General features: G+C 38.7%; 1 protein-coding gene across 3 annotated transcripts in view; it reads left to right on the top strand.

The window, feature by feature from the left end:
- The window catches only part of LOC118827599 (tetratricopeptide repeat protein 28-like), a 149,041-nt gene that overhangs the window by 36,542 nt on the left and 92,848 nt on the right, over positions 1-19,651 (top strand). For 2 of the 3 annotated variants that reach the window (XM_036599021.1, XM_036599020.1), the window contains exons 2-3: positions 2,034-2,129; positions 16,700-16,847. In XM_036599021.1, coding sequence (XP_036454914.1) covers positions 2,034-2,129; positions 16,700-16,847 — 244 coding nt within the window. The remainder of the gene's footprint in view (positions 1-2,033; positions 2,130-16,699; positions 16,848-19,651) is intronic. The other variant, XM_036599022.1, reaches the window with a different exon arrangement.

Genomic DNA, 19,651 nt, shown 5'->3' with positions numbered 1-19,651 from the left:
GTCTTACACTCTGAAAGCAATAAAGCAAATACAATTTCCATAACATTTCCCCTCTTTTGTCATGTAAATGATTACAAAATAGCAAATTAATTAAAGATAGATATGAGTAGGACTACTGTGCTAAGGCTGTTTTTACAGAGAGGACTACTGTGCTAAGGCTGTTTTTATAGAGAGTAGGAAAATATGTTTATAGCATTCTTCTGATGGTAAGGAGCACATCTCCGTCTTCTTCATCGGTGTCAGGCTCGGACGGACGGTCAGGCACCCAGTCAGGTGTGAGGTATAGGTCTGGTGGATCCACATAGGGGTTGTAGTCACCGTTGTTGGTGACTGTAAGCATCTGATATGTGTCTCGAATCCTTCTTCGTGAGAGCAGTCTCAATTAGTCTTTCCAGAAGTCGAATCTAAAGGTGGTTGTGTTTCCTTCTATAATGGTCAGGGTGAGCTCCTTCCCGTGATGTAAGTCTGTTGGTATCAACATTAACAATGCACTGAGCAACATATTTCGTCCTTTGAGCATCTGTTCATTCTTGGGGAATCAATCTGTCAGTATCTCTATCTACTGCACACTTTTGCACCTTAAACTGTGTCCGGAGAGTCTACAGGTAATGTTTCTAGGCGGTAAATGTGGTTCTGGCATATAGGGGTGAGCTTTTACCCTTCTCGATGTATTTTGGTGCTCAGAGTGCGGGCACGCCCAATCAGCACTCGTCCCACCTCAACGGAGCTCCAGCACACCCTCTTTACCACTGGAATGCGTCTTCAGTGAACAGATGTGGTGGGTTATTTCTTCACTGGGCCAGTACCCCAATTCCTATTACATGCAGGACCCCTCCACTGTGGCCAGGGCAAAGTCGACAAACTGAGACGTGATAGGTGTGCAGTCTCTCCTGTCTTTCCTTGTACTCTCAATTTATTATCTGGCTGTCTGTGAAGAATCTGATCTCCCTGGTCGCTGGGGTTTCTATCAGCCTATCTGTTACGTTGACAGCTGGGCAAAGGAGCTCGGATTCGGGAAGCACCCACACCAACTGATCGAGTGACATCTAGGAGGCTGAGGATTCTGGCTTTGGTACTCGTCTGCAGTGACTAGCGTGCACCCATGTAGTGCTTCATTCCACCTTTATAGCTGATTGGGTCATCAGAAGGACTTGGAGCGGTCCTTGCCACCTCAGCTTGTTCCACCTGCCTCGTCAGAAGTCCTTCACTACTACCCGGTCTCCTGGTTTCAGGTCATGTAGGGGATGTGCGGCTGGTCGGGAAGTGCAGCTTTCACCTGTTTGTGAATAGAGTTCAGAGTAGAAGACAAAGATGCACAATAAGACAACATTAGTTCATCACACATGACAAAAGTTTTGTGAGTAATTAGAGAACCCTTTTGTGAACCAATATTTCGTTACTGCTGCCACCATACCCCCTTTTGACGCATGGTCCTTCCCATGCATCAACTTAGCAAAGTAAGGAAACATGCATTTGGGTAGGCATGGGCGGCCCTCAGGGCACATCCACATGCCTTCCTTCTGAACATAACCTGCTCTCTTCCAAGTTGTCCGTTCCTCTGCTGTAGAACGTTTTTGCAGCTCAGTGACCTGCAAAGAAGGAGTTGGTGTTAAAACATCAGAATACATTGCAAACATTTCTTGGTTCTGAGCAGCTTGTTTTGCTGCTGCATTGGCTCTTGAATTTCCTAGGGAAACAGGGTCTGTTTTACATGTATGTGCATCACATTTACAAACAGTGATTTGTTTTGGAAGTTGGATAGCGTCCAGGAGAGCCGAAACAATGTGGTGGTGTGCAATATGTGTGTTTGTGCTAGGCTTGAAGTTTCTCTGTTTCCAAATTGTGCCAAAATCGCGAAGCCATAGCGGCTATCGGTATAGACGATTACAGACTTGCCCTCAGCATATTTACAGGCTTCAATGAGTGCCTTGATTTCTGCTGCTTGTGCAGACAGGTTGCCTGGTAGGGCACCTGACACAGCTGTTTCATGATCTGTTACTACTGCAAACCCTACTTTATTTTTGCCTGTTTAGGGGTCCCTTGACGCTGATCCATCCACATACAGGACAAGATCTGGATTGTGCAGGGGGACATCCTGCTGGTCCACCCTAGGAGTACAAAGGTTATTGGTAAGTGCCACGCAGTCATGTGGTTCTCCGTCCTGTTCTGTGGGAAGAAGAGAGGCAGGGTTAAGAGCTGTATATCTCTTAATTGTGATATTCAGCATATCAAGCAACACAGTGTTGTACCTTAACCACCTCTGTGTGGACAGATGTGACACTTTCTGTTCTGTGAGAAGCATGGAGACCTCATGTGGCACCAGCAAAGTAAGATCTGAATATCCTACCAGGTCTTCTGCAGCTGCTACTGCCCTGAGACATGGGGCCTGCTGCTACTAGGTCTAATTTGCTAGAGATACGCCACTGGTCTCAGTCTGTCCCCATATGTCTGCAACAGCACAGAGAGCATACATCCATTTTTTGTACAAATGGCTTGGTTGAGTTGGGTAGACCCAAAGTAGAAGTGGTCTGCAAGCCCCTTTTCATGTTTTCAAATGCTTTGTCAGCTTCTGGGGTCCACTGGACCTTTGAGGAAGCTGTGAGATTTGGGGCATGCGCAATTTCTCTAATTGGTGCCTCTAGGAGGGAGTAATTTGGAATGAATGCTCTACAATATGAGCACATGCCTAAAAATGAGAGTACCTGTTTCTTGGTACTAGGCTTTGTAGAATCTTTTGAATGGCAGAAAGTCTGTCTGTAGACAGTTTCTTCCCTTCTGCTGAGATGTCATGCCCTAGGAACCTGACTGATCTGTGGGTGAACTGCAGTTTAGAAAGGCTAGCTTTGTGGCCCTCTTTAGCGAGGTGTTGCAACAATGCCACAGTGTCTCGCTCACACTGTTCTCTATTTGGCGCACAGATCATCAAATCATCCACATACTGCAAAAGTGTGATTCCAGGCGTTAAAGATAGTGAATCTAGGCTGTGTTTGAGTGTCAGATTATAAATTGTGGGGCTTTCACAATATCCTTGGCATAGCTGAGTAAATGTATATGGTTTCCCGTCGAACGTAAAGGCTAAAAAAAAACTAAAATTGACTGTCTTTGTGGAGGGAAACACCAAAGAATGCGTTGGCCAGATCGACTACCGAATCTCCAGGAACTTGACTTAGAATTGTGTATGGGTTTGGTACGTCTGGGGCTCTTTGTACCACGGCCGAATTTACTGCCTGCAGGTCTTGAACAAACCTCAATTCGTCGGGTTGAGGAGGTTTTCGGGCCCTTTTTTTAATTTCTTTTTTTTTTAATTATTTATTTTCTTTTATTTATTTATTTTTTTTATCGGGAAAATTTCTGGTATTTCTGGAACCTTGGTGGTTTAGCTAGGGAGATATGTGGGGCTGAGTGTTCCACACAAAACATTTGCTTCTGATTACACTCACAATTAAGCTCATCTGATCCAGTCAGCAAGCAAATATATTGAATTAATACAATTAATACAATTTCCATAACAATGTGTGTATATGTGTGTATATGTGTGTGTGTGTGTATATATACACACACACACATATACACATACAAGGTCATGTCAGCAACATGGAACATTTCCTGATTTCTTCTAGTTTCCTTACTTTTGAGACCTGTGGGTGTGTGTGTGTGTGTTTGTGTATATATACTGCTATCAGACAACAGATTCTGCAGTATCCAGGCTAGAATAACCTGGCTTGTGAACAGTTTCTACCCACAGGCTGTCAGGCTTCTGAACAAGCTGTGAAGCTGTGTGTCCCTCCCCATTACCATTTCACTCTATCACTTTGTTAGTATTATTTATTATATTGTATATCTGTTACGCACAATAACACTAAGTCACTTTAAAATGTGTGTATATATTCTTCTCAGATTATCCCTTGTTTAATATATTTGTACATAGTGCAGAGTTTTTCTTACATAGGTCCCTCCTTTCTCTGTATATTTTGTGTATGTTTATTATATTTCAGTTTTAGTATTTTCTTTTTGTATTTTTACTTTTTGTATGTACTGTTTTTAGTATGTATATTATGCTGCCATGCTATAGAGTGATTAACTGTGCCTCACCACAAGCATTTCAATGCATGAATGTCCTGACATGTTGGGCATATGACAAATAAAACATAGTGGAACTGGTGAGTGCTGAAGTACACAATGTGCAAAAATTGTTTGTCCTTGTCTGAGTTCCAAGCTGCTTCTGGAAGTAATGTCAGCACAAAATCTGTTCTTTGGAAGCTTCATGGGTTGGGTTTCCATGAAAAGCAGGTTAGTTTTATAAGCCACACTCAAGTCTAAAATCACCATGTACAATGCCAAGAGGTGGCAGGAGTGGTGTAAGTCACAACGTCTTTGCACTCTGGAGCAGTGGAAATACATTCTTTAGTATGATGAATCAGGCTGGTTTTCTGATGTATGAATCTGTGTTTGGCAGATACCAGGTGAATGCTTAGTATACTATAGATGTGTAGTACCAGCTGTAAATTTTGGTAGAGGAGGAATAATAGTCTGGGACTGTTTTTCATGGTTTGGGCTGGGACCCTTTGTTCCAGTGAAGGGAAATCTTGGCGATATGGCCAAAAATGTTATCATGATAAACAAAATTCATATTGTTCGATATCGATACATACCGCAATAAATGTCAAATCATTATTTCTTTCAAGTTTGAAGGCTGATTTTTGCTCCTGGGTGGTTAATTACTGTTTTAAACTATCCTTTATGGTTGGAACATGACAAACACTCACCAAACAGTGGAACATTTCACAAATCTGTCATGGGAGAGTGGGAGAAAGTGTCTGCTGAGCTGTTTTTACCAGCTGGAAAAGCATGGCTATTTTGTAATAGTCATAATTTAAGAAAGAAAACAGATTATTTTTAGCTGGTGACGAGCGCTCGGCTACCCCGCTACAAATGACATCACAGTATTCAAACACCAGCTAGCGATGACTGGATATTCAATTGTAGTAGTTTAAGTGGTGAACCGCAAAATATCAACACTAGACAAACAGAGTCCTCCTTTTAGGTATGTTTAAACTGAAATCGGTGCTTTTGTGTCATGTTTGATCTACAGTATCATCAATTCTCCGTGTTTTGGAGTGACAGAGCGCTGCTTCAAGTTAGCCAGCTGCTAAAAACAGCTAGCCTGGAAAGATAGCGCTCTCCTGCTCTCAAAGCCTCACAGCTTCCTCAGTTTACTTTCATTTAAATCGGAGCTGTAATTTACATGAACCCACTTCTTTCTTTCACTTTCGTTGCTTGGGAATGCACTAATATTAAAATATGACTGCCCGAGCGCTGCAACAGCACTTTAGTTGTAAGGATTGTGATTTAACGCTGCTGAAGCTGGTTGGGATGTACAGAAAGAGGTGAGTTTGCTGTAGGTCAGTACAGTTACACCACTGACCTCGTCACTCACACTCAGTCACAGGAGAACAGATCGTCGGTCGCTCCACTCAAACAGGGAATGTATAACTCCGCGTTTCAGCCGTTGCTAAAGACTCATCTTACTCGTGGCCCCCTCCCTCACTAATCATGTAGAAAAACTCGGAACCTCTCCTGGCGACAGCAGAGTAGTGTCGCCTTCCTTGCAGTAGAAAACGCCTGGGAGTATGAGAGTGGTGTATTATATCGAACATTTATCGAACATGTCGTATCGCTCTATCGAGGAAAAGTTAAATCGCGATAATTATCGTTATCGTTTTATCGCCCAGCCCTACTAGAAAACTGTGTGCTTCCATCTTTGTGGCAACAGTTTGGTGAGGGCCTTTTCTTTTTTCAGAGTGACAATGACCCTTTGGAAAAGGAAGGTCCGTGAAGAAATAGTTTGCCAAATTTGATGTGAAAGAACATGACTGGCCTGCACATAGCCGTGTAATCAGCCCCATCTAACACCTTTGGGGTGAACTGGAATGTCAGCTGTGAGCCAGGCCATCAGTACCCAACCTCACTAAAGCTGTTGTGGCTGAATGCAAAATCTAGTGTAAAGCCATCCCAGAAGAGTGGAGGCAGTTATGACAGCTAAGAGGGGACTTACTCCATACTAATGCACAGGGTTTTGAAATGAGATGTTCATTGAGATGTCATAACACTGTGTACCTTTAGATATGGTCCTATTAGTAAACAGCTGCTCAATTTATTTTTATTGTGCTTCACAGTTGTTTATGTTTCCTATGCTGCTGGTGTGTAGGGCAATGCCACAGATAATACATTAATGAACTTCAGTAATGAATTCATAGTTAATCACTTCTGCCTCAACATATTAGTCATCAGCAGTTTCTGTAGGCAAAGTCAGTACCACATTACTGAACTGCGGTCTTCGCAAATATAATTTGACTGTTGATACTTTGATATTTGTTTAGGAACATGCTATTTTAATTTGATTTTTACCCAATTATCTCCCCAATTTTGTCGTTTCCAATTCCACCCGCTAGTTAGGACTCCCCCAGTCACACGATGCTATCAACGCTAGGAGGGTGAAGGCTAGCACAGGCTTCCTCCGAGACCTGTGAAACCAACCACCGCTTCTTTTCGAACTGCCGCTCATGCAACGTCACTGGACAGCTGAACGCGCTCGGAGGAAAGCGCCAACCGCCAGATCTGTTACGTCAGCTAACAGACGCCTGCGCTGACTAGCATCGCGTTGAGTGATGGGGGGAGAGGGAGGGGCCATCTTACCCACCCAGAGAGAGCGAGGCCAATTGTGCTCTCTCGGACTCCCGGCTACGGATGGCTGCAGCATCACCAGGGATCGAACTCGCGATCTCCTGATGATAGGGCCAACGCTTAGACGGTTGCGCCGCTCGGGAGCCCTATTGATTTTTTTTTAGTTATACAGAGGTCATGAACTAGCTTTCTGGTTCTCTTTGAATGTTAGATTTGCCTACGTTTCGATGATACATATTTTAGTAGCCAGCTAGCTAGCCTTTTACAAATAATGTGTGACATAAATTGAAAACCTTAATATTCTGAAATATACATAAATGCCTTTTACATGAAATTTTGTTAAGAAATAAGCACGTTACAGCTGGGTTTAATATCACACGTGTACTTGTTTTTAAGTGCATCTTGTTCAATCCAATATGGAAGATGGACTAATGATGATGTGTAGTGAAGACATTACTAGTTCTAATTTGTCCATCATCCCCCTTATGAAATGCTTCAAATTTAACCCTGCAGATCTCTACCATCAGTGTGTCCTTTCACCTCCTTTTGATGAATTTTCTGAGCTCTGTCTTTTGTCTCATAAAACCCTACTACCAACAAAAAACATGACAAAGCTTTCAAGATGACCACGCTTGACCTCCTGTGAAAATAAATCTTTATCACCTTTAATTATTTCCCATGGTTCCGTTGTTTTGTTTTTAGATGCTGTCGTCGTTGATAGAGCTTGCTCATTGCTCTGTGTGACCTTTTTCCTCAGAGGAGCCCTCTTCTCTTTCTCTACCTCACTGTCTCTCTTTCAATTTATCTCTGTTTTGATGTGCATCTAGCAATCAATAGCCTTCAGCAGTTCAGCAGCATCTAAATGATGTGTCAAAGTGGAAAAAACACTCATGCACTGTTGGAATATCTATCCGCCAATATAAGCTGTTTCTGCCACCTCCCAAAAGGCTGCTTATAAATTATAAACAAGCATTTCTCCATTTTATAGTCATTCGTTGCACAAAATGATCTCCCCACAACATTGCAATTAAGAGTATCGATTCTAATAGCCTAATTCAAGCTTAGGATGCAAAGGAGGGGGGTGGTAATTATACATATCAGACAACCATGTGTTGTGGATGAAAATTTTAAAAGAGGCTCTCCAAAGACAATTACTTACAAATTCATCAAGCAATTAAAAGCTGGTTATAACTTATATATAGGAGAATGCTAAATGGTTAGTAGTAAGGTTTTTGTTAAGATTTTACTCTAATTTGGGAAACATTTCGACACATAATGTAAAAGAGCTGACTGCATCATGTTTTGGAATGTACTTATATGCCACATGCACACTATTTAATTTATGTAAAGATTGTGTGTAGAGAATGTGCACTGTTCAATGTATGTATGTGGAGAATGTAGAGAAAAATACTAATTTTTAAAATTTGACTGGTAATTTTTTTTTAAATTAGTATCTAAAATTAGTTTGGGAAAAATCATATCTAAAATTAGTGCCTCCTTCAATATATTGTAAATGCAGTAAATACACACTGCCTGATACACTACTTTCCACAGTGGATCTGATGACAACCAGGACTGTGTTTTCTTGATTGAGAACATGGCCTGGCAGAGAAAATTTCGTTCCATCTTGGCTAAATTGACCAATTCCCCAATGAATCTTCTCTTTTGGATTAGTGGATCATGACTACCAGGCAGCTGTGGTATCTGTAAGTGACCTCGAGGTATAATCTGCCCTCAGGCAAATGTTGTAATCCTCCAGCCAGACACACAAGATCAGGAGCAATAGATGCCCCTTCACCCTTTGTCTGCCTTCTGGGGATGGGGAAAGAGATAGAGTATATTAAGAACTTGAGATTATAGCAGTGAGAGAAAGAAGAAGAGCAGACTAGAAATCTAATAAATGCTTTGTTTTTAGAGTTGTATGGTATCAGTTCTGAGGTTTTGCGTTTCAAACACAATGCACCAAGAAAAAATAGTTCTGTCTGAAAAAAAAAAAAAAATCAGTCCAGTTTTTTTACATTTGGATATGACAAGTTGCTAATATGGACGTAAGTTTAAGGGTGTGTACGAAGCCACTTTTGTTGCATGTGGGCATGTACACTCTCCAGCTTCTGACAAAAAATGTAAATAATATTTACTATATATGTAGAACTGGGGTTACAAGTTTACAAGGTTATATGGTTTTTCTTGCATTTTTTTTTACACAGCTAGCAACCTCAGCTAACCAGGATCTATGATAATACAGATCCTATGAGTTTGATTGATCACGTCATAATTAATTTGCATAAAGTTGAGAAAATCTTGCTGGTTGCTAAATCGCAGCTACAATTCACCTACTTCCATAAGAAATCACTGGGTACCAGGTCACACCATGAGACTGCCTTCTAAATCTCTTTTTAGCAAAATATGTCCTTGGTCATTTCTCTGACTTATATTACCCACAACATGCTCAGAAAAACTTGATCTCATGTATGTTACTGTGTCAGTGATACCCTAATATGTGTAAGAATCTTTGAATATTTGAATAGTCATGAAAGTGGAAAAGATCAAATAGTAAACTTGGACTTTTGATATGCAAATTAGCTTCTGTAACCATGAGATGTCTGACCTCTACTCACCACTGGACACAATGTAGAGCCTGCATCTTACGGTTTGAGTAAGTCACTGTTTCTTATCTGTGTCCTGTAAAGAATGAGGCATAAAATTACTACTGCAGCTGGGCAAAGGCTACTGCATACTGGACAAGAAGCTCCACACTGCACCCCCAGAGGGTCTGGCACCGCAGCAGATAGTACAAAGCACAAGTATAGCACAAAGGAGCCATCACAGAAAAGCATCTTTAAACAACAAGATCAAATCCGTTTTACACTTATAGTTACATATTTATATAGATTTAATGGAATTAAGCTTTCAGCATCATTTATTGAATTTTATTATATGGAAACATTAACTAAGCTTAGCATTTGTCTATTAAAGATTTTAGATTGACATCTTTCTCTACTTACAAATTCAAATATCAAATTTGACTGAAATCCCCATCCCTAAACAGTATCATATTGTCACATTGCCCACCCATATAACAAATGTTAATGTAATTAGGCTGTATAATGTAGATAAACCTCATATGTAGCAGTGTGTGAAATTCACAGGTGTTTGTCTTCATATTCACCTCTTCAGTCATGTACAACAGCACATTTCTAGTAGATTGCTTTAACATCATAAAGCGTACTCCTACAATTCCACAAAAACAAATCGCTGTTGGCTTATTCTCCCACCAGTATTGCATATGGTTCACCGGTGACTGTTGTTCCCTTTTAATTTATCACGGTCAGCCCTTATCTCAAGCTATTAAATTAAGCATTTGACATCTTGTATGTGCCATATCTTGCTGTGTCACTATGAGAAGAGCCTTGGCAAGATCTGAGAAGAGATCTGACTGTAGCTTGCGGCTCTGTGCCTCTTTACACTTGACATTTCTGGGTCATGTTTGGAGCCAGGCAGCGGTACCTAGCAGTTAAAACCCTAAGTAAGATAGGCCTTTAGTGTGCATGGTTACTACACTAGTGCTACAGCCAAAGCTATTTGCTTGCTGCTAAAGGGAGCATGCCAGTGTCTTCTCAATGGACGTGACAAGTCTAGCAGAAAAACCCACAGTAAATCAGTCAGGTGCATTTTTGTGAGATGAGGAAAAAGGGAGAGAAAGTCTAGGAAAAAACTTCTAAAATAGTTTTGTGAATTGGTGTGGTAAATATGTCTGAAACAGAGAAAAAAGTATGTCTGTGAAGAAAGGATTGTTTACCAAAAATCTCCCCAATTTTTACCTTACCCCAACTGTAGACTACATAACTAATATAACTATGAAAAACATTTTGGGTGACATAGATTTCCATTATGTGTTAGCTACATTAGTCTCATAGTTCCAGTGCAAAACTAAAGAAGCACACCTCTGACACCAAAGACATTCTGGCTGATTAACTACATTTGTGGTGAATGGGTAAAGTTGGTAAATTAGATTTTTCAATTAGCATATCAAAAGCTCTCAAATACTCAGTAATGCTGTGCAATAAATGTATATTTCTCATTATTGTAATATTAGCCTATGCAGTACTGAAATATCCAAATAAGCCCTCTAACCAATAACAATGTTTTTTACTGTGTGCTGTATGTATCCTGAACCTTGACAGTTCCAGATACACTATATAGACAAAAGTTTGTGGACACCCCTCCCAATTATTGAGTTTAGGTGTTTCAATTACATTCATTCCTAACAGGTGTGTAAAATCATGCACATAACTTTGCAATCTCTATAGAAATGGGGTCGTACTAGAGAGCTCTTTGGCTCTAAACATGACACATTTGCCACAAGTCATTTTGTGAGATTTCTGCTCTGCTAGATCTGCCCAAGTCAACTGTAAGGGCTATTATTGTAAAGGCTAGGAACAACAACTCCAGTAGACCTAGCAAACACAGAGCAGGGTGCTGAGGGCTGAAGCGTGTAAAACCCTGTTGCATCACTCACTGCAGAGTATCTCTGGAAGCAGCATTGGCACAAAAACTGTGCGCTGGGAGCCTCATGAAATGGGTTTCCATGGCTGAGCAGCTGCACGCATGTCTAAGATCACTGTTTGCAATGTCAAACGTCAGCTGGGGTGGTGTAAAGCATGCTGCCACTGCACTCTGGAGCAGTGGAAATGTTTTCTCTGGAGTGATAAATCACACTTGGCAGTCTATTGGACAAATGTGGGTTTGGGAGATGCCCGGAACATAAAATCTGCAGTGCTGAATTAACACTTATAGTGTTCATTTGAGCCTGGTTGTACTTAGTTGAACACTGCACCTGGTAATTCATTGCAGGAAATTTTGCAGTGCACAGATTGTTAGTAAAGTACAGAAAAATATATTCATATCCACACCTATGTCATTAAGCATGACTGAATTAAATTCCACTAATGTCATCAAAGTTAACATGACACCACAACATCACACTACGAGGAGACCGGAAGTTGTGTTTCTAGTTCTGTGAAAGATGGGGAGGGCCTGAAGAAACCAGTACAGTTTTACCTGCCAGGGATAGGTGTGAAACATCTGAAGTGCTTGAGCATTTCTTTAATGTCACATTGTTTCTTCCTTTCTTTAAAGGAGAATGGCAAGGTATAAATATTAGTACTTAATAAAGTACTTCTAACAAGCAGTCATGAAATATTAAATACTTGCAGTCATATACAGGCCTTTGTTACGGTGCGCTCTTTTGTTCTTTCTTTTGCTGTCTTGCATACATCAGCACATACACACACATACAGTCCCTTGAGGGATCCCAGGGAGAAACCGTTGACTTGTTTTATGTCAGAGTCAGCACTATTATTGTAGAGACTGTTAAGAGTGAAGAAAGGTTTGATCATTCTTCCCCGACATTTTACGATCAGCCTACTCTCCTCAATAAAAATCCCCAGTTGCTTAAATAAAATTGGCAGCGGTTTAACCCAGTTGGGCCATAACATCTTCAATTGTAGTGCCTTAGTCAGGGGCTTCATACAATTTTAAAATATTTATAGTTTGAATACCCCTGGTCACATAAATTGATAGCTTATTTTCACTTAGAAAATCAAGAAAACGCATTTTCTACAATGGAGATTCGCACTCCTGTGGGATTCCCATTAGACCTGCAGGACTCTCCGCAGTAGTTTTTAGTGTTGTTAATGGGAGTGGGTGGGTAACCAGCCCACTGCAGGTGGGAACGGGATGAAATTAATGAATAGCCTAAGTAGAGTAGAATGATCACTTAATCATATATAGTAAAACTATTAAAATGAGTGAAGGCATTCTAAAGAGGTGCTGATTCTTTTAGCTTACAAAGATGGCAAAACCTTCAGTCTGGTGGCCACAGCTGCCCAGCCTAGTGAGATTAAACCTTGCAGGAGTGGACAGGAGTGATACTGAAAAAACAGTCCCATGCAGACCTCTACAGGAAACAGACTTATATGTATCATTTTTCTGCTAATTTTACTGCATAATTTCTATTTATTTGCTAAGTTTAACATATTGGAAGAAATAAAGCACAAAATATAAAATGTTCTATAACTTTGCGCATGTGTACATGCAGTCCCTTCCACAATTATTCACAGAATCTCTCCAGATCATCCAGGGTCCTAGATCCCCTCTCATGTACTCTTCTTTTTAACTCACCTCACAGATTTTCAGTGGGGTTTAGTCTGAGATGGCCATGACAGAAGCTCGATTTTGTGTTCAGTAAACCATTTTTCTGTTGATCTGAACATATGTTTCGGATCATTGTCCCACTTGAAGATCCATTGACGACCTATTTTTGGTTTCTTGGCAGAAGCAGACAGGTTTTGATTTAAAATGTCCTGTTATGCTGTCCATGATGCTGTCTACCCTAACAAGGTTCCCAGGGCCTTTGGATAAAAAAACAGCCCCACAGCATCACAGACCCTCCACTATACTTAACAGTGGGCATCAGGTTCTTTTTGCTGTAGTCATCCTTCTTTTTATGCCAAGCCCACCTTGAGTGTTTGTTGCCAAAAAGCTCAATTTTTGTTTCATCTGGCCATAGAACACCGTTCCAGTCCCAGTAGTGTTTAGAAAACTCCAGGCGCTTTCGTTTGCTTAGATGACAGGAGGTGGTTTTTCCTGGCATGGCTTCCAAATAATCTGTTGGTATGGAGGTGGCGTGTGATGGTAGTTTTGGAGACTTGGTGATCCCAAGATGCTACTGTTTTTTCTGTAGCTGTCCAATAGTGATCATTGGATTTTTTTTGCCTCTGTTCCCCCTCACTGTGTGTGGGGGCAAAATAAACTTGGGTCCTCATCCAGGCAAGTTTGTCACAGTTCCGTTTGATTGGAACTTTTGCATATTGCCCTAACAGTAGATAACTGCGTTTTCAGGCAAGCACCTATTTTTTTATAGCCATTTCCTGAATTATGAAGGTCAGCACACTTTTCGCTTATTTGAATTGTATGTTCTCTTGTATGTCTCATATATATATATATATATATATATATATATATATATATATATATATATATATATATATATATATATAATATATAAGACAATGGCTTTCAATTTTTTAACAAATTTTGTAGTTATTGTAATAATTTCTTTTTTCATAATTAGCAGTTGTTCTTATGTAATTTTGATGGTCCTGTGTATATGTTTTGTAAATGTTCATCTTGTCTTTAACTACATTTCAACTAAATGTTTACCAAATTTATTCCCAAGTCAAAATAAAGGTTGACTGATTGATTGATTAAACTTCATAAAGTTCACTAAACTTGATCAACTTACGTCTTCCCTAGCCTGAAGCCCAACACTCACTTTAACTCCAACCTTAATCCCAAACCAGACACTAGACCTAATCTTAATACTAACCATAGTGTGTGTGTATATATATATATATATAGAGAGAGAGAGAGAGAGAGAGAGAGAGATTAAACAAAGTTTACACTTTTTACTTTTTTTTTTTCAAATAATTGTGGAGGAGACTTTATTTTCCCTTTTAAAATCAGCAAAGTAAAAACTATGTGGTGACAACTCAAGGCATAATAATTCCTGGTTACACTTTAACTTATCTGCACCTTGCTCACATTGTTAACAAACTATCTGGTGAAATCTAGTTTATTATTTATAGCAATAGAATTAGGATTACTACTAGGACTATGGTTAGTATTAAGATTAGGTCTAGTGTCTGGGTTGGGATTAAGGTTGGAGTTATAGTGAGTGTTGGGCTTCAGGCTAGGGAAGACGTAAGTTGAATTTAATCAGTCAATCAGTCGACCTTTATTTTGACTTGGGAATAAATTTGGTAAACATTTAGCTGAAGTGTAGTTAGACAAGATGAACATTTACAAAACATATACACAGGACCATCAAAATTACATAAGAACAATTGCTAATTATAAAAAAAAAAATTATTACAGTAACTACAAAATTCGGTTAAAAAATGTAAAGCCATTGTCTTCTATTAATTCTATTCTTTTCCTCTAGCTCTTTGATATTTCTGTATTTATGCAAATGCATGTGTTCGCAATATTCAAATGCCCTTTTCAAGAATGTTAAAAGAAAAATGTACATCTAGAAAAGATGGCAAATTCTGTTTCAGTGGGGCATCAAAGAGGGACACTGACGAAACATTATAGTATACCTTTACTCAGAGTGGAATTTTTAATTAATTAATTGATTAAATCAATGTATTTATTTGTCTTTTACTACTTTTCTATACTCTCTCTCTCTCTCTCTCTCTCTCTCTCTCTCTCTTTCTCTCTATCTCCATTTTCTCTCTCCTCTCTTTCTCCCATCCTATTTATCTCTTTCTTCATTTCTCATTTTATCCGAGTATGCTTTCTCTCAATACCCCTCTTCATTCCTACATTTTTCCTTTCCCACAAAGTTGCTCTGCTTCTCTCACATTATGTTGTTGGAATCTCCATATTTCCATCAGTCTTTGGAGACACAGCTTTATATTTATCCTTCACCAGGTCATATAACCTTTATTAAGTGCATTCGAAAGAAAAAAGTTAATGTAGGCAATATAATGGGCACATGGCTTCTTTTCATTTTGGGTGAATCTGCAGTGCAAAGGTGAGGGCCGATGGAGATTTAGCAATCAGTGTGTGCTGGGACAAGGGGAGTGGAATTAATTACTGGTGCCCACAAATTCATGTCATGTCTCATTTTCTCTAACCTCTCCCTCACCTCACCTCTTTATTGGATTATTTGAGAGTCTCTTGGCAAGATAATGAAAAGGCTTTTCCAAGGTAATAGAAATTCAGGTCTCAAAGGTAAAGTCTTATATTAATGTCTCTGGCACAAGGCATACGTTTAAAAGAAATGAAACTACTAAGCCACATCAAATACAATAAAAGGCTCATCAGTAAAACAAGTCGTTAGTTGGTAACTAGAATGTCTTCTCAACTGCACTTCAGTCTAGCATTGGTATAAAGCTATGCAATGATATTTCTTTGTATAGCTTTATACCAATGCTGGACTGAAGTATATACCAATGCTGGACTGAAGAATATAGTACCATCTAGCATCTGGTAAAATTAGAATAGAATTGTACTATTGTACAGTTCTATTCAAATTTTATCAGATGCTAGATGGTACTATATTTAGATATAGGAAATCTTATTGGTAAGTTTGAGTTAGCATCAAACTTCATGCTTAGTACTTAATTAATTTGGGAAATGTTTATGGAAATGTGTATGGAAAAGCATCATACTCAGGAGATTTGATGTGTGAGATTGAGGGGAGCGCAGATCAAAATATATATGTCTGTACAGCTTTCATGTCCAGCTCCTTAGAGAATATTTTTTTTGTTTTCCTTCAGCTCACACTTTGTTTATTTATCACTGAATGCTTCTCAGTATTAAAGCATTTTTTAAAATGGCATCTACACTAGCTGAGTCCCTCAGAATAAGTTACCGTGGCTTCTGTCAGTTCACTGAAGTTAGTGCTCCTGAAGATGTAGGGAAATTTAAATGGGAATGGTTACAAATAACAGGACCTACTGTGACAGAAATGTTGAACATGCCCCTTCAACATATTATTCGTGGCAACATCTGTATTGCCTGTAGTGTCATTAATTTTGTAGGACCATTTTCTTTTCCCAGTTTTTGTCTTTTGTTCTACAGTATTCCCAGAAGCCAGGAACATTAATTTATGCAAGCACAGTTGTAAACAATAACAAAATAACAGCCTTTTATGAATGCCGAACAAAGGGATGTTGATTACTGATTCATCATTCTTTTTGTTTGCAAAGTGTGCTTCTATGTTCAATATGTACAAACTAAGAAGGGCCTTTTATCTGAGCTATGTATGCATTTAAAATTGTTAGATATGTTATGAGGAAGGACAGAAATTGGAAAAATGCCTAATTGCAGTAAAGACCCATGTAAAAATGTAATATATTGAAAATGTATTTCATATGAGGATACGCAGTCTGATGTCTGCTTGAATGTGGATCTGCATAGCAATACTAACAGAAATCTTTTGCAGGCATACTTCCGACAGGGTGTTGCCCTTCAGTACTTGGGTCGCCATGCAGATGCGTTGGCTGCCTTTGCCTCAGGGCTGGCTCAAGACCCCAAGAGCCTGCAGCTGCTCACGGGAATGGTGGAGGCTGCTTTGAAGTCTCCCCTGCGAGGTAAAGCTGCCTTACCTTTCTCCCTGCCTTCCTCAACAAAAATAACCACAGATTTAAGAGTGGGCAATATGGCAAAAATACTAGATCACAGTTCTTGAAGACATTTTCACAATATGCATCACAATATTTAGTATTTCTGAGATTTGGAATGAAATGAAAAAAGTTTTTGCTGTTTAGTCAATATATATTCTAGCAGTGTGTATTTTACAAGCATACCAAATAAAAAAAATCTGAAATTTATGAAACGCTCTAAATTAGGACATTTTGACAAAAACTGAGTCATGTGACACAATTTCTCATTAGGTTGAAGGGAATTTTTGCTAGTGTTCTGAAAAGCATATCTAGCCTTGCAACAGTAATCATGAAGGACAACCATGCATGGATAGGTCAAGCTGTTTTTTTTATATTATACGTGTGGTTGCTAAGTGTTCTAGAAAGTACTGACGGTGTATATACAGAGAACTACATTGCTGATGACATCACTATATGCACAGCGAACTGAAGCCTCTTGGCCTCCATATTATCACTTCTCTGTACACTGAAAAATAAATGCTTGTCAGTGGAGCATATTCAACAAAAAGGGAAGATGACAAAAAATGAGATGTGCTGCATTTTCCTGCCCCAAATACTGTTTATGGGCTGTGGCAAGACATGTGTAGGTATCGGCCTAAAAGTGAGTTTATGACTATTTAAACTAGTATAGGCTATCTGATCCATTATTTCATAGAAATGGGTATAGCTATTTGGATGCATGTGTATCCAAACTAATCTTAATATGTGTGTAGCTTATATCTGAAAAATGTGGGTGTAGTTTGAAATTAAAAATCAAACAAACAAATAAATTAATATAAATAATATAATATAATATAATATTAATAAAATAGTGTATTATCTTGTCATTTTTAAATAGGTTTTGACCAATGAATGCATGAATCGTGTAACTTATATGTTTGCAGTCACAAACTGCATGTATATAAAGTAAAATGTCTGAAACCATACTAAACATAACCGATGTAAGAATGAGTTTAGTTTAACTATGTCTCGGCAGACCTTCTCAGCATAGCTAGCTCAGATACCTAAAAAGCTCTGTCAGTAACATTGAGAGTGAGGCTTTAAGTTAAAACATTTTCTGAAGAATTCACTAAAACTGAAAAGCAGAATAAAGAATATTTCACATGTATGCCTTACGAGTTCAAATGTTCTCATTTATGTAGAGCTGCCATAAGTAGTATTAAATCTAGTTTGGAGAAGTAAAAGTACACCTCAGTTAACTTGGTGCTAACATAATATAGAGACGCTAAGAAAAATTTGCATTATTGTAGAAATAGAAATCAAATAAAGCAAAGACTTTTAAAAGGTAAAATGCATTACATTACAAACAATCAGATGATATGCTTTGCAGAAAACAAAAAATACGTTTGATTATGTAGTAACTCTTAAAAGAAAAGGCCTTAAAAAATCAACACAGTTCTGACACAGTTCTCCTGGCACAATGAATCCTCAAAAAGCTCTCTAAAAACACAAGTGCCAGGGATTCCTCTGGGTATCATCTCTGCCCAGAAGCGCTCTACTTCCATCTGTGTGCCAGCACATATCCTGCTCTTAGTGGCACAGCCCCTCTCTCCCTCTTTGCCCTCTTTGCTCTTCCTTAGAGATCAGACGCTTATTATTTTTTCCTCCCTGTGCTGCCTTCATCTGTCTCATCATATGTAGTGCAGGGTTGTGTTTCCCATCCCAAAGCAGTTTGTTTATTTATTTATTTATTTATTTTAAAAAAAGAGAGGCTTTCATGTGGCTGCATTGCTTTTCCTCAGTACTTCTGATTTATTTTTCTTTTCCTGAGAGATATCAAAATCTGTTGGTTTTATAAAAACTAATGGTTCTCAGTGCCTGTGTGGATGCTATAATATGGGTAGTTATCTTGAGACCTTAAGGCCATATTTATTTGGTACTTCTTCCCACCTTTGTTATAGATACCTTTAGCTCAGAAAATGCATTAAAATAAAACCTTTTCAATCATGGCAAAATTTTTCTCTGCTCAGATAAGAGATGTTTTATATGTTCAGTTAATGTAGAACATTCCCCAAATGACCTAGTAATGGGTTTTAAACATGCTAGTATCCTAACATTGCGTGATTTGTAATGATGAGCAATAAAACACTTGTGAATGTAGAAGTCTTGCAGTTTCACAATAAAAGCCTGGGCTGAAGTAGTTTTTGTTTGTTGATGATTCAAAATGGTATAATAAAGTACTACTTAAAACAAAATGCAGATGTCACTTGCAAAATGACATCTGGCATTTCCATTTCTTTCTAAGAATGCTTGACATGTCTTTTATAGAATGGGTTTTAAAAAGGATGAGAGGTGGAGTTAATGTGTGGCTTCCAGCTTGCAGAATCAGTTTGAGATTAACATGTGGTGCCATTCTGCTTACATCCTTAATATTTCAGGCTAAATTATATAAATAAATAATGTTGGGTTTACACCGTAGAAAGTAACATGTTATCATGTGATTACTTTTTCTTATAACAAAGTAGTGATTACAAGAATTTAAACTGTAATGCGTTACACATTAATTATTGACTTAATAAGAATTTTGTTACTTCTGTTTCTCATACATCTCTAACAGGGCAATATTAATTATATACAATGCATTTAAAGCATACATTTCCTCCATAAAGATTATCCATGCCTGTTATTAAAAAAAAAATAGTACATAAAGATTCATGTTTTTGTGTAGGTTATGAAGAGTAATGTAGAAGTAAAGTAATGGGTATTATATTACTTTTTACAGCATAATAAGT

This window comes from Colossoma macropomum, unplaced genomic scaffold (genome assembly GCF_904425465.1).
Source record: "Colossoma macropomum unplaced genomic scaffold, Colossoma_macropomum, whole genome shotgun sequence".
NCBI lineage: Eukaryota > Metazoa > Chordata > Actinopteri > Characiformes > Serrasalmidae > Colossoma > Colossoma macropomum.
This window is presented reverse-complemented; position numbering and strand designations above follow the sequence as displayed.